The sequence below is a fragment of the Myxocyprinus asiaticus genome, chromosome 20 (assembly GCF_019703515.2).
Source record: "Myxocyprinus asiaticus isolate MX2 ecotype Aquarium Trade chromosome 20, UBuf_Myxa_2, whole genome shotgun sequence".
Classification (NCBI taxonomy): domain Eukaryota; kingdom Metazoa; phylum Chordata; class Actinopteri; order Cypriniformes; family Catostomidae; genus Myxocyprinus; species Myxocyprinus asiaticus.
Genome location: NC_059363.1, coordinates 32383150 through 32399691, shown reverse-complemented (window position 1 = coordinate 32399691; position 16542 = coordinate 32383150). Strand labels below are relative to the sequence as shown.

At 38.0% G+C, this 16542-nt stretch overlaps 1 protein-coding gene across 2 annotated transcripts in view; it reads right to left on the bottom strand.

Annotated features, from left to right (window-relative positions):
* Window positions 1-16542, bottom strand: part of jmjd1ca (jumonji domain containing 1Ca) — a 100981-nt gene that overhangs the window by 5049 nt on the left and 79390 nt on the right. For both annotated transcript variants that reach the window (XM_051646753.1, XM_051646754.1), the window contains 14 exons: window positions 15798-16027; window positions 15546-15698; window positions 15031-15120; window positions 14781-14905; window positions 11642-11741; window positions 11035-11192; window positions 9220-9510; window positions 8551-8719; window positions 7881-7971; window positions 5892-6022; window positions 5686-5808; window positions 4524-4663; window positions 671-868; window positions 383-514 (listed from right to left, as the gene is read on the bottom strand). In XM_051646753.1, coding sequence (XP_051502713.1) covers window positions 383-514; window positions 671-868; window positions 4524-4663; window positions 5686-5808; window positions 5892-6022; window positions 7881-7971; window positions 8551-8719; window positions 9220-9510; window positions 11035-11192; window positions 11642-11741; window positions 14781-14905; window positions 15031-15120; window positions 15546-15698; window positions 15798-16027 — 2131 coding nt within the window. The remainder of the gene's footprint in view (window positions 1-382; window positions 515-670; window positions 869-4523; window positions 4664-5685; window positions 5809-5891; window positions 6023-7880; window positions 7972-8550; window positions 8720-9219; window positions 9511-11034; window positions 11193-11641; window positions 11742-14780; window positions 14906-15030; window positions 15121-15545; window positions 15699-15797; window positions 16028-16542) is intronic.

Genomic DNA, 16542 nt, shown 5'->3' with positions numbered 1-16542 from the left:
TGACAATTTCCTTGTTAAATTTGAAATTCCTAAATAATTAAAACAGAACTGAATAGATAATTCTACGATTTTGGACAAAATCTGCGTTCTTTTCTGTCTATCCAAATGATGAAAATATAAGAGACAAAACGAGTAACCTTTGTCTTTTAGGACAGTAAAATTACATGTCATATCAATTGCCTCTATATTTGTCTATACAATATGTGTTGTATGATTTATACAAGCATTATACTGTATGGCCAATTGGCCACTGAAAAACTCATATCGGTCAACCACTAGCAATAACCTCATGTATAGGTCCATTTAAGTGTTCAAGAATCAGAGCTTGAAGGAATGTGCAAGGTAAAGAGAAACAATGCAGCAATATACTGAAGAAAGTCACCTGGAGTTTGTCCTCATAGTTTACTTGGTCTTTGAAAGGGCGGAGCTCCTGGGTTAGGTAATAGGAGTTGTGTGCATGTTCAGGGGACACAAAGTCCACATTCACTTGGATGCAACTGTGCAGATTCATCACCTAAAAACACAGCATGAAATACTGAGCCCCTGCAGGAGTGAATGTCATTATACACTTATCTGACTTTAAAGAGACAGTTTAAAGAAACTGCCAATCCTTCCCAAGAGCTCAAAACAGATTGTTTCAGGAGAATGGAGCTGGTAATGTGAAGTGTACCTGGTGCAGAGCTCCAGCAGGGATGATAACAGCATCTCCATGGAACTGGAGGAGTGTGTGGCTCTCCACACCATGTTCCTCCTGCAGCCTCTGTCTCAGCCTGGGGCTCAGATACCAGCTGCCCTCACGGAGGGGGTCTGCATCGCTGTCCCACTCTGAGTCTGAGTCTGGATCTGCCTCAGCCTGCTCAGCAGCGACCTACTCACACACAAACAAGTTGGAGCGGCTATCCTTATGAGGACTCCATAGACATAATGATTTTTATACTGTATGAACTATAGATTCTATCCCCTAAACCTAACCCTCACAAAAAACTTTCTGCATTTTTACATTTTCAATAAAACATCGTTTAGTATGTTTTTTAAGCGATTTGATTTATGCGGACACCAGAAATGTCCTCATAAACCACATTTATAGCATAATACCCTTGTAATTACCAGTTTGTAACCTAAAAAAACTTCCTCGTAAACCACCCAAACCCGCCCACACACAAACACAAACATCATTATCGCCGTATTGATTGGGTGTCTATATTTAACCAGAAATATGACTCTCAATTGTTCAGTGAACTAATTTCACCTGGTCTGGAGGAAATCTGTGTGTCATTCTCATAAAAGTGAAAGCTAATGCCATGCTTCCTAAAGATATCACCTAAATGGAGCATATACAGTTTGGGTTGTTTCCTGTTATGCCACTAGTCAGTACATTAAGTTTGTGTCCACCAGTCATGGATTATATGACTAAGGTTGTGCTTGTTCTTAAGGGCATCATGCACCTATTTTTTTTTTTTTGAGGGGGCACTATGGTCAGCCAATGCACATCGCTATCTTGCGATCTCACCCCGTCTTTTGTGCAGGTATTTTCCATATATAACACGAGAGGTGGTGTGAAATGCGGCAGCAAAAATACAACGATGCCTGCTTTAGCTCAATACTGTATGAATGAGGCGATTGCTGTAAATATTGTATGCCGTGGTGACGCAACTTAATGCCGTCATTGCACTGCTTATATTCTAGATCTGACTTTTCATTAGGCAAACATAAGCACTTGAAGTTACTGAAGTGAGTTAATTATGGTGTCAATTTTGATTAATGTAATAATTGTATGTTACTATTTCTCTGTCTGTTATGAATGTTATGAATTACTAAATGTACTTTAGTAATTCCTGTTTATGGCGTCAAAGTAAGAATGAGGAGTGTGCAGAATTTATTCATATTTTCATGTTTTAATAGAAACCAGGAAGTATACTTTATATAAGTCTATTCACATGAATGACAGTTCATTGTTTAAAGTCTACCACAATCGAAAACAGTAATGTAAAGCTAGATTTGCCCATTTATGAAATTAATCTGTTTTGTGTTCATCTTTTGCTGGAATGTGTCAAAGATTAAGCGGGGTAAGACACACTTCTTTTCTTCTGGGTTGTGCTGTATTTTCTGTTCCAATGCCGTAATTTGGAGGGGAAAATTTTGGCATAATTTTTAAAGGGATAGTTCACCCAAAAATGAAAATTCTCTCATCATTTACTCACCCTCATGCCATCCCAGATGTCTTTCTTTCTTCTGCTGAACACAAATGAAGATTTTTAGAAGAAAATTTCAGCTCTGTTTGTCCTCACAATGCAAGTGAATGGTGGCCAGAACTTTTAAGCTCCAAAAAGCTCATAAATCCAGCATAAAAGTAATCCATATGACTCCAGTGTTTTAATACATGTCTTCAGAAGTGATTTGATAGGTGTGGGTGAGAAACAGATCAATATTTAAATTCTTTTTTTACTATAAATTCTCGTCACTAAATGCAAATTGCCAAAAAACAAAACAAAAGGTGAACTGATATGAGAGAAGAGCGCTTAGGCGGGCTGTTTGAAAGTGGAGATTTATAGTTAAAAAAAGGACATAATATTGGTCTGTTTCTCACCCACACCTATCATATAGCTTCTGAAGACATGGATTAAACCACTGGAGTTGTGTGGATTACTTTTATGCTGGCGTAATATGGTTTTTGAGCTTTAAAGTTTTAGACCCTGTTGAATTGCATTGTATTGACCTACAGAGCTGAGATATTCTTCAAAAGATTGTTGTTTGTGTTTTGCAGAAGAAAGAAAGTCATACACATCTGGGATGGCATGAGGGTGAGTAAATGATGAGAGAATTTTCATTTTTTGGGTGAACTATTCCTTTCAGCAATGTAAATGTAAATGTAAATTGATTGTGATGTTGGGACGTTAATCAGAGTTAAGCTTAATTTTTTTCTGATTTGAATGTGATTTTTATGATTATTAGTTTTTTTATTTTATTATTATTCTACTTTTTGGAAGCTTGTATGGTGAACTCACTTGACTCTGGTGAAAATTAAGCACCCCTCACGACTGAAGAATCTGCCTATAGAGTCTTCTCAACATCTTACCAATGTCACAGTTGTTTTTTTCTGCACGAATGTGTTATTTCTGCATAAAATAGTTTAACCACGAATAGAATTCAATCTAAATGTGAAATTGCTCACTCGTTCACTATTATCTATATAGTGATTGCCACATAGTGATCTTGTGTGGTGCGTACCGTAAGCAGTCTTGCAAGACAAAGCAGAGCTTGACAAGCGGTGCCGCCTAGATCTGTTCTGCATGCCGCCTCTCTCCCATTGAAAATTAATATAGAAACTTCAGCTACCGCTTACCATGTAAAACTGCCATTTATTAATTATGAACTTAACAGTTTTTATATAATTATTGGAAAAGAGAGGAATCACACAGAGACAATAATATAATAATCAGCTGCTTTTAGTGTAAGAGAGTGTAAAGATGCAGCAAAACCTGTCAAAAGCACGAAAGGAAATAAACAGCGACCGACCAAACAAAAACATAGACATAATCTATATTAGACTATGAAAAAAACTGATTGACTGTTTCACAGGAGATCAGATGTAGTTGGAAAATGTTAACTGCACATAAGTTGATACAAATAACACCGCACTTTCCCTTGGGTGCTTGTTGCATCCTTCCCTGTGAAGGTGATCTCCGAAGCACTCAAGGGTTGCCGCCTACAACAAACGTGACTCGATTGGACTGACTAAATGTAGACATGTAAATAAAGATTTTTGCCACAGACGTTAATTTTTACATGCAATAATCATTCATGTTAATTATCGAAGGTACAGATACGTTCTTGGTTTAAATAATACATTTAAATTCCACTTGGCTCAAAAATCTGAGGGGGCAATGGGCACGACACTATAACTTATGACAACAGGTCATAAGTCCTCTGCCCACAAACTGCAGCATGTGTATCTTTGTGCAAATATATGCAAATATATTTTGAATTATGCAAAAGTGAAAATAAAGTGAACTGGGAATGTTACTTAAAGTGTTCACATACAAGTGAAAATGTTGCCTTGAAACTAATCAAATGTCGGCTAGAGGCTGACAGAAACAATAAGCAAGTGGGACATGACTGTCTTTTGCACCGTTTATGACAATGCAAACAGCATGAATCTAGCAAAGGTTCTATGCATGCCTTTGTTTCTTTGTTTCTCATACGCAATATCCCAGCTGGGTGGATATTCTCTCCAGTCACAAACACACTCACCAGCAAAGACCACAGATGCTGCATGCTGTGCAGTAAGACATTTACACAAGTTAAAGACTGACCTGCCAACTGGTTCACTACTTTTGTGGACAACTATTCAAATATTCGAAGTAAAAATGAGTAGTCGTGCAAGCCCTAATGTCCCGAAAAAAACTACAACAAAGGGCCCAAGACTGAGCCTTGTGGCACGCCATACTTTACCTGTGTTTGGTCGGAAAACTCATCATTTACGCATAAGTACATAAGCAATGCATTTTCAAGTAGTGTGGTACCTTTTGTAGAAACTCCTGGATTTTTGGCATATCTTTACTCATGTAGATGTGCCACAGAGCACCTGGAGTCTCATTAGGATCTCTCAGTCTTTTCTTTACACTCTCATCTAGAGCTTCTCTCTCCATGAGCTTCAATATACCTAACAAACAAAGGGTTTAACAACCAGATTAATGCAGTCAAGCACATCTTTTATGGCTCACATGATTCCTTTAAAGGTGGTGTTTTAAAGAATACCAAAAAGTTTTTATTTCAGCAATTCGTGAAACTTTTTCAACTTTCGAGCAGCTTTAAAATAGACATCATGGTAGGGATTATTTCACTGGAAGTCAAGGAATGGTTATGTATTGATGTGTCACTATTCTGCTATACAAAGGCAAAAAATGCAGTAATTACATCAATACTAAAACTGAGATAAATGGCATCAAAATTGTTGGTTTTAGTGTGGATTCTGTAATTATTGCAATGTTCATGCTCCATTTTCTCTGAATATGAACATAGTTGAAACAAACCTGTCTGTCACAGAACAGATCATGGTCTAAGAGTCCTAATTTTGGTCATAACACAATTTTGGCTAAATGTGTAGTTATTGCGTTTTGCAGTTTTTGACTATTCAGTTCAAAACAAAAATAAGTCTTCTTACTATTCAACCCCCCCCCCCCCCCCCAACAAAACAATATCAAAAGGTGCACTCAGTAATTTTTTCCTCATTAAAAAGTTTCACTCCTAAAGAAATAAATAGTAATTTTGAAATACATCTATAAAATCATGAGCACTCACATGAGATGGAGACTTCAGTCATATCAGTAACCTTATAAAGCTGTTTTATTCTACATGGAGAGGGTCTCCTCATGGGGGCTGCCATGTTGGGATCACATGACCAGCCGAAAACTACTCGCTTAATCTCAGTAACCAACCTGCTATTGAACACTTTTATTAATGGATTCAAATAATTATAGCTGACTGTGAACAGTGAATTTTCACAATGGCATCGGTAACTAAAAACTATTGTGTTTCAGTCCAAGAAGTCCAAGACGACATAAACCAAAAAATCACTAGGTGCACCTTTAAGTAATATATTATGCAAACTAGGGGAAAATCAACATTTTTGAGCAAAACGTCAGTGTGATATGGCCTCACAAATTCATCTTCATTCAAATGTACCTGTTTTGGATGGGGCCCCATTTCCTTTGGCCATCCCAACATACACCAGAATACTCATAGTGTCTGAAATTTCAACATGCAGGTTACTGGTCCCGAAGTCTTGCTCTGGGCATGCTGTCACACCTGCACAAACACAGGAACATAAGATTCACTGCATAGCAAAGACAAGAACAACACTATAAGTGACTACAGTGAAGATATAATACCGTGGGCGCAGCAGAGGCGAGGACCAAGGTCAGGTCGGATGAAAAAGGAGGGCAGGTGTGAGGCCAGGTTCAGATGAGCCTCTGGGTCTGTGTACTCCGGTACTGGCAAAGTCTTCATCACATCATGATATCTGAAATGGGTTAAAACAATAAAAAATAAAATTCCTTCATACCAGTGTTAAACATAGGTAGACCATCATCACACACGTCATTAGAGTAATGTCACTGATGTAGCTGTTTTGTGAAATTAAGAGTTATGTGGAGTTATGTGGATTTATGTTAATAAATCATAGAATTAATGTGTTAAAAATTGATTATACTTATTATTGTCATGATGACTAGTATTAACCTATTATTAGGATTGTATTATTTTTATGTTCTAAAATAATCAATTTATCATTGGATTGGAACTTGGATTGGAAAATGTTGGATTTTTTTGCTCACTTCATTGTTTACACTTAAAGGGATAGTTCACCCAAAAATAAAAATTCTCTCATCATTTACTCACCCTCACGCCATCCCAGATGTGTATGACTTTCTTCTGCTGAACACAAGTGAAATTTTTTAGAAGAATTATCTCAGCTCTGTAGGTCCTTACAATGCAATTAAATGGTGGCCAGAACTCTGAAGGTCCAAATATCACATAAAGGGTGCATTAAAGTGTTCTATATGACTCTCGTGGTTTAATCAGTATCTTCTGAAGTGATCCAACTGGTTTTGGGTGAGAACAGATCAAAATATAACTACTTTTTCACTGTACATCTTACTATTGCAGTCTCTAGGCACAATCATGATTTTAAGCTCAATTAGACTTCCTAGTGCTTAATGCATGGAGACTGCAGTCAAGATTTATAATGAAGAAACATTTTGGTCTGTTTCTCACCCAAAACCAGCTGCTTCGCTTCAGAAGATATTGATTAAACCACTGGAGTTGTATGTATTACTTCTATGATGCCTTTTTGTGAAATCTGTTGCCAACAATTATTAATTGCCAACAAAACCCTTCATCAGTCAACTAACAAAGGAAAATGTCTCTATGTGAACTTCTGCAGTTAATCCAGGATGGACTTCAAAGACATTAGTCATTAATCTTACAGTTCATATAAAATCTTTGTTTAAACATTGGCCTCTAACTCTTACTTAGTTTACTAATTTTAAACCATGACTTGCACTGCACACAAATAACTAATATTGGCATTATATTCATGTTGTTTAGCAGAGGGGAACTGGCCCCCACAGTGAGCCTGGTTTCTCCCAAGGTTATTTTTCTTCATTAACCAACATCTTATGGAGTTTTGTGTTCCTTGACACAGTTGCCTTCGGCTTGTTCACTGGTTTCTAAATACAATTATTATTTAATTATTTATTTTTATACACAATTTAAAATCATATTTAATCAAACTACACAATGATGACTCTAACACTTTATAGATATTACAGTTTAATTTTCTGTTAAAGCATGATTTTCTGTAAAGCTGCTTTGAAACGATGTGTGTTGTGAAAAGCGCTATACAAATAAATATGACTTGATATTCTGACCTTCTGAGTTCTGGTCACCATTCACTTGCATCTTATGGACTTACAGAGCTGATATATTCTTCTAAAAATCTTTGTGTTTAGCAGAAGAAAGAAAGTCATACACATCTTGGATGGCATGAGGGTGAGTAAATGATGAGAAAATCTTTTGGGTATAAAAATATTTTGTCAGGTGGAAGTGCATCCTTAATTTCACAGGCGTAACTGTCATATGTGAGACAGCTAGACATGATTACTAAATAAGATAAACAGACTACATAATCTGAACTGAGTAAAGAAAACAGAAATAAAAATAACTGAGTTCCTGAGGTTCAAGCTTGATAGAGGTGTATTAAAAAAGCGGTGAGAGTTTATTCAAATTCAGGATGTTTTAGAAGCACAAAGTTGTATTCTATGCAAATCCTGGTGAGGTGTGAAAGACAATGCTTTGAATGTTTCCAAGGCCGGCGGTACCTGGCAGGCATTAGGGCCAGAAACTCCTCCCCTGATGGCCAGTCTTTCAGCCTGTACACCACTGACTCCCCATTCGCAGATTTTGGCCTCTCTTTGGGACACACACACATGCACATAAATGACACTGGCCCTGTTTACACAAGCCATTAATATCTTTATCCAGAAAAGTCATAACAAGTGGATAGCGCTAAGGTCAAAATCCACCGATTTGTCGTACGATCACTCAAACCACATTCAGACATGGTTGAAAACGCATGTGACTACATTCTGCTCAAAATTCAATTTTAAATGTCACTTTGTACTTAAATTACATTTCAAGTTTATCTGGTTGAGTGCAGCAATTTTTCTCAAATTTATTTATTTATTTTTTTTTTCATTTTTGGCGCTTTATCATCATGCTTAACACACTGACATAGTGAGTGATGAATGCAGTCATGAAATCAGAGTCCCTCCCTTTGAAATCCTAACTCAAGTGGTCGAAGGAGATGCATTTCAGATGGATATTACGAGGTATAAACAATGTGTCTTGCCTGAACACTTGGGATCACCCGAGACATTAGTACCTGATGCACAAAGGGTCATCATTATGTCTACTTAGGCTACAGAGTAAGAGTAAAGGTCAAACTGCATCTCAGACATGAGCACAGCCATGCTTAACTGGATCACTCACTTGAAACGTCCTCAAAACCATCCCAGAAATCCTTGACCTTGGAGTTTGTAATGCTCCCGTCACGGCAGTTGTAGAGGTCACTGTGAAGATTGGAGAACTCACGGCTGAAGTGCTCAGGCTTCCACAGGCTAGCATTCAAAATCTTATGCAATCCGGACACAAGTACTGGCTAAAGAGAGATCACAACAACTTCAGCTTTAGAACAATGTTTAAACATTTTCCACATAATTTATAGAATTGACAGACATCTTAAAATGCAAGCCCTAAACTGCTGTAACTAGCTGGTTTCTACAGCTGTAAAATGCCTTATAATAACAAAACAATAATGAAATATTAAACACCAAACAATATTGTCTATGGGAACTCCAGGCATTAATGAATGAAATAAATAAATAATTACAGGAAGCTGACTGCACAGTAAATGACTTTGAACTGTAACTGAATAAAAAAATATTCACACAGCAATGATTACACTCAGTGTCCCCTTTACTTAGTAAAGCTGCCGGAAAATTAATTTCAGGTAATGAAATCCCAAGGGGTTTTCATCCTATGTTATAATTCAGGAAGTATCAAGGAAGTTTCATGGTTATTTCACTTGTAAATGACTTCACTCTCACTTACTCTCTGCAGAGATATAGTTAATACTACACTTGCATGAGCAATACAAACCTGCTCTTGTGTCCAGTTAGCTTTGAACAGTCTTTGGTTGCCTAGGTGACGGTGATCTTTCAGCCAAAGCAGCCGATGGTTTCCTAGCCAATCGTGAGGAACAATGGTGTGGGGATCAGCCAGTGGGCTTTCATCAAACTCCACCCCCTCTGGTAGCTGCCCCGCCTCCTCCTCTGGCAGCAAATCCTGATTCAGCCCCATCCTGGCTGTCTTTGTAGCAGGAATCTTTTTTTCTACTACAGAAGCGATGATGTCATCCAGGATGTTGGGTACGCGAGTGTTTTGGGCTGCCTAAAGAATTAAACATTGATACAGCAAATAAGCAAGTGATAGCTTAGTTATCAACTAGTCTCAGGCTGCGATGGCATTCCAACAGACCATCTGGTCCAAACTGCACATATTAATAGAAAATAGTTTCTAGATTTAGTAAGCTCTAATCTGATTGGCTGGCTTGATATAATGTCCACGATTAAAGGGATAGTTCACCCAAAAATGAAAATTCTCTCATTATTTACTCACCCTCATGATATCCCAGGTGTGTATGACTTTCTTTCTTCACCAGAACACATTTGAAGAAAAATAGAAAAATATCTCAGCTCAGTAGGTCCTTAACATGCAAGGGGATGGCGATTTCTCTTCACATACAGTCAGCATAAACGTCATCCATACGATTCCAGCAGTTAAATTAATGTCTTCTAAAGTGACAGATTCACATTTGGTACGAAAAAGATAAATATTTAAGTACTTTTTTTTAACTGTTTTGAAACACGCGAGAACTGACGCACGTGAGTCACAGCCGGAAGAGCAGCGCTGTCCAGTAGCTTTGTTGGTTTTGGTTTATATCTGTATTTATCTGCTTCTTTACTCACAATGGTGTGTTTGTGTGCTTATCCTGGATGTCTCAACCGAGTGGAGAACATGAGATTATGTCCGTAACATGCCAAACTGAATCCGTCACATGACCGACCGCATGATCTCCACCCTCTAATTAAGCTTTTTGATCATAGTTTAAAAGTACTTAAATACTGATATTTTTTCACACCAAAAGTGACTGTATCACTTTTGAAGACATTAATTTAACCGCTGGAGTTGTATGGATGACGTTTATGCTGACTGTCTGTGATTTTTGGAGCTTCAAAAGAGAAATCTCCATCCACTTGCATTTTAAGGACCTTCTGAGCAAAGATATTTTTCTATTTTTCTTCAAATGTGTTCTGGTGGAGAAAAAGTCATACACACCTGGGATATCATGAGGGTGAGTAAATACTGAGAGAATTTTCATTTTCAGGTGAACAAACTCTTTAAGGGCTTTTTATATCAGGTTGCCTTGAAACGAAGTCCTGTTGATTAAATAAGAAAGTTTGCAAGATTAGTGGCAACAAATTATATAAAGACATTCAGAGTTTTTTAGTAGAAATTAAAATAGATATCCACAAACAGAACTGTTTATTCTGCTTAGTTTTCTTATGTAAGTGAAATAGTCTGCACTTATTTTTTGTACTCTACTGTACTTACAGTCTTTTTCCATAATTTCTTTTTGTGTGTGTTTCTGTACAATCACTTGCGGAAACTTCCTGCACTGTTACTTAAATTTATTACTGTCTGTAAATGTCTTATAGTTACAAAACAAACTATGATTGATCACTTTACATGTCAAGTGGCCAGTTCTAGACCAGAATAAGCAACATGGACCATAACTTTTGCCACCAAAGGTCTGGCTATGAGAAGTCTATTTATCAACAGGCTAAATTTCTTTAAATCAGTGGCAGTTTTTACTGGTATTCTGTAAATTGTGTGAGTATGTATATTTCAAACCTGTTCAGATGAGTCGTAAACTGGAGCAAAGGCGCCTCCAGAGGACCCAAGACATAGCCTCCCAGCTGTGGATGTCAAAAGGTCACGCAGTGTTGATCCTTGTTCTGGACTGGAGGACTTCTTGTTGTGAGCTTCCACACCATCACCCTCTGCCTTCTCTGGAGGATATTTACAGATGGAGTCACTCAGATAAACAGCATATCACAACATATTAAATCAAAATCAATACTCTCAAGAGAGAGGGTTTAATTTGTTAACTCCAGAAAATACACAGAATTTGTCAGAACAGTGTCCTAACAAGTTCCAGCAACAAGTAATTTGTCTTCAGTAATAATGAAATGCTGCCGCAAAGTGACAAAATCCCAGCCAATCAGAGCACATTTGATACAATGTCCAAACTACGTGGAGCGAGATTTTGGACCAATGAGATTTAACCATAGGCAGGGTCGCTCAGCATGAAAGAAATAGAAACCAAGCAAATAATAAAATGTCATTCCGTTGATAGTTTGTCATGGATGGTTAGAAAGTTGTTGTGTTATCGTATTGTCCCTATAAGGAGATGCTGTAAGTTGCAGTGCATGTACAGTATGTGCTGAATGGACCTCACCTTTTCTCTCAGTGTGCAATCTCAGTGTGGTGTGTTGTCCATCCTTTTGTTTATCTGGGGTCTGTCGGCTCTTCTGGTCACTCTGGTCTCTGTCTGAAAGCTGTTATCACAATAAAAACTTGTTCACATAATGTTCAATAAAAATATTTACTATATATATATATATATATATATATATATATATATATATATATATATATATATATAAACAAATTAAGAGACCACTGCAAAATTATCAGTTACTCAGGATTGACTATTTATAGGTATGTGTTTGAGTAAAATGACATTTTGTTTTTATTCTATAAAGTACTGACAACATTTCTTCCAAATTCAAAATAAAAATATTGTCATTTTTTTATTTGCAGAAAATGACAACTGATCAAAATAACAAAAAAGTTGCAGTGCTTTCACACCTTGAATAAATATTCATTTTTAAAAAACACAACACCAATGTTTTAACTTAGGAAGAGTTCAGAAATCAATATTTGGTGGAATAACCCTGTTTTTCGGTCAGTGCTTTCATGCGTCTTGGGATGCTCTCTACCAGTCTTTCACATTGCTGTTGAGTGAGTTTATGCCACTCCTGGTGCAAAAATTCAAGCAGCTCGGCTTTGTTTGATGGCTTGTGTCCAACCATCTTCCTCTTGATCACAAGCACCCACTGTGAAATTTGGTGGAGGATCTATAATAATCTATAAATAGTAAATCCAGAGAAACTGATAATTTTGTAGTGGTCTCTTAATTTTTTACAGAGCTGTATATATACACCGATCAGCCACAACATTAAAATCACCTGCCTAATATTGTGAAGGTCCCCCTCCTGCCGCCAAAACAGCGCCAACCCGCATCTCAGTATAGCATTCTGAGATTGTATTCTTCTCACCACAATTGTACAGAGTGGTTATCTGAGTTACCGTAGACTTTGTCAGTTCGCAACAGTCTGGCCATTCTCTGTTGACCTCTCTCATCAACAAGACATTTCCGTCCACAGAACTGCTCCTCACTGGATGTTTTTTATTTCTGGCACCATTCCCTTTACACTCTAGAGACTGTTGTGCATGAAAATCCCAGGAGATCAGCAGTTACAGAAATTCTCAAACCAGCCCATCTGGCACCAACAATCATGCCATGGTCCAAATCACTGAGATCACATTTTTTCCCCATTCTGATGGTTGATGTGAAAATTAACTGAAGTTCCTGACCCGTAACTGCATGATTTTATGCAGTGCACTGCTGCCACATGATTGGCGAATTAGATAATCGCATGGATGATTGTTGGTGCCAGATGGGCTGGTTTGAGTATTTCTGTAACTGCTGATCTCCTGGGATTTTCACACACAACAGTCTCTAGAGTGTAAAGGGAATAGTGCCAAAAACAAAAAACATCCAGTGAGGGGCAGTTCTGTGGATGGAAATGATAACCACTCTGTACAATTGTGGTGAGAAGAATATCATCTCAGAATGGTATTCTGAGATGTGGGTTGGTGCTGTTTTGACGGCATGAGGGGGACCTACACAATATTAGGCAGATGGTTTTAATGTTGTGGCTGATCGTGTGTGTGGATATATACACACACTGGTGGCCAAAAGTTTGGAATAATGCACAGATTTTGCTGTTTCGGAAGGAAATTGGTACATTAATTCACCAAAGTGGCATTCAACTGATCACAAAGTATAGTCAGGACTTTTCTGATGTAAAAAACAGGACCATCACTATTTGAAAAAAGTCATTTTTGATCAAATCTAGACAGGCCCCATTTCCAACAGCCATCACTCCAACACCTTATCCTTGAGTAATCAAGCTAACTTGCTAATTTGGTACTAGAAAATCACTTGCCATTATATCAAACACAGTTGAAAGCTATTTGGTTCATTAAATGAAGCTTAACATTGTCTTTGTGTTTGTTTTTGAGTTGCTACAGTATGCAATAGACTGGCATGTCTTAAGGTCAATATTAGGTCAAAAATGGCAAAAAAAAATCAGCTTTCTCTAGAAACTCGTCAGTAAATCATTGTTTTGAGGAATGAAGGCTATACTACGCTTGAAATTGCCAAGAAACTGAAGATTTCATACAAAGGTGTACACTATAAAGTCTTCAAAGACAAAGGACAACTAACTCTAACAAGGACAGAAAGAGATATGGAAGGCCAGATGTACAACTAAACAAGAGGATAAGTACATCATAGTCTCCAGTATTTTTTTATTTTTTTATTTTTTTCCTTTTTCACCCAATTTGGAATGCCGAATTCCCAGTGCGCTTTTAAGTCCTCGTGGTCGCGTAGTGATTCGCCTCAATCCGGGTGGCGGAGGATGAATCCCAGTTGCCTCCGCGTCTGAGACCATCAACCCGCGCATCTTGTCTCGTGGCTTGTTGAGCGCGTTGCCACGGAGACATAGCGCGTGTGGAGGCTTCACGCCACCCACCGCAGCATCTGCGCTCAACTCCCCACGTGCCCCACCAAGAGCGAACCACATTATAGCGACCACGAGGAGGTTACCGCATGTGACTCTACCCTCCCTAGCTACCGGGCCAATTTGGTTGCTTAGAAGACCTGACTGGAGTCACTCAGCATGCCCTGGGATTCGAACTAGCAAACTCCAGGGGTGATAGCCACAGAGTCTCTAGTTTGAGAAATAGACGCCTCACATGTCCTCAGCTGACAGCTTCATTGAATTCTACCCGCTCAACACCAGTTTCATGTACAACAGCAAAGAGAAGACTCAGGGGTGCAGGCCTTATGGGAAGAATTGCAAAGAAAAAGCCACTTTTGAAACAGAAACAGAAAAAGAAAAGGTTAGAGTGGGCAAAGAAACACAGATAATGGAAAAGAGTGTTATGGATCTTAACCCCATTGAGCTTTTGTGGGATCAGCTAGACTGTAAGGTGTGTGAGAAGTGCCCGACAAGACAGCCACATCTATGGCAAGTGCTACAGATAAACAATTTGGCAATGTGATCAATAAACTCTTTGAACAAGTCTTGATATCTTATACAGTTTGCTTCTCAAGTAAATTTATCTTGTTTGGAGGATGTTTAGATATTTTGCAGTGTATACAGCTTCACATGCATCTACACAAAGTAATGAGACTTCCAGTAAAATAAAGAAAATCATGCCAAAAAAATGATGTGAAGTTTTACTGGTGAGAGTCCGTTGGTAGTGGCCGTGCTGGGATTCAGGGTTTTGTTGTCAGTGCAGGGACAGTGGAAAGAGATTCCAAATGTTTCTCTCATCGAGTGCACAGAGCTCTGCATGTCCGCCAACACTTATGGAGAGATGACATTGCACTAATTTTACTATCAGGTTCACAGTCAAGAGTGAAAGAGAACATGATGCAATATTTAGATATGCACGCATAAACACACAAACATACTTTACTATGATGCTTACCTGTTTCTGGGACAATCTGAGTCGGCATTAGGTTCTTTATGTCATGGGGCTGATTTTTCACACACCGGACCCAAGCGTACAGCTCCTTATCTAAGAAAGCAAAATAAGAAAATGTACAAAGCACGCAGAAAGTGACAGGCAAAAGTCCTGTGCAAATATTTTGCATTTTGAATGCTGGTGTATTGGTGTCTCCACCTGGCTCTTTTTTAACTAGGTTAACATTCTTGATTAGAGGCTATTAAGGGCTACTAAGAGGTGCTAAAAAAAAGCAATTTCCAGCAGATGAGATATTTTATAGCTGAGCTAATCTATAAACATATAAATTCACTACTGAAACTTCCATGAATTTTTTGAATTGGAAATCACAATTTTAAAATTCCCTGATATGACTGTGACTGTGAGACCCCTGTCAGAAAGACAATGCTGGTTGACCAGCTTTACTAGCTAAGTTAATTTTACAGCAGATCAAAAAGCACATGGAAAAATATGTGATGTTTTTGCAGGGTGCAACTCGCCTTTGGCTTTTTTCTTCTCACGGGCTTTGTAGCAGTCCATGCACACCACAAAGCCACATTTATGACATGCCCAGTGCATGTTGAAAAGAGTGGCCTCACACGAATCACACATCTCCCTCACACCCCTCACAGCTCGTTTCCACATGACTTGAGCTAGAGAGAGAGAGAAAACAGGGAAAGGTGAAAAAGATGAATTGACAAGGAATAATAGAGTGTGTATCTTTCGTTCCACAAACACACACTCAAACGTACTGTCTTTTTTGACCCAGGTGACAGCAGTGTTCTCAGTCTTTACGAGCTGGCAGAACTTGTCTCCAATGAGTGAGAGGACATATTTGGACATCTCAAGGTTCATCTGTTTCCTCTTCTTGTCCTTCTCGTCCTCTGAGCTGCCCGTCCATACTGTAACCGCCTCCTCATCTGTCTGCTCGGACACCGAAAACCCATCCACACGGACGACGCCGTTCTTACTGTACGACAAACTAAAAGAAAAAGGGGTAGGAATTTGCTAGTGTAAATGTGACATGAAATACTTGGGAAGTTGACAGATCCTGCAGTGTGACATGCAATATTAAATCTAAATTGATTTTAAACAGCATTTTGATCATGCTTTTAAGATTGATACGCATGCAGTTTTAATGACCATATTAATTGAATACATGGAATATTTGTACTTTAAAAAAAATTTTTTCCACACCTCAGGACCATTTAAAATGAATTAGTTAAGTTAAAAAGGTGATTAAAAATGGTGAAAAAACTAAGAGAGTTTTTAAACTTCAGTGTCTAAAGTTTACACTTTCCCTTATATTTCCCTTAAATAAAAATCTATTAATTTTAACCTCAAATTGTGATATAATGCATCAACTATACCTATGCATAACTTCTACTGACCAAAACAGTTTCCCTTGATTGATGCTGTCAATAAAACGAAATGCAGATATTAGTCTTGAAGTGTGGCTAGGCCATACAGCATGAGACTTATATTGCAAAACAAAAT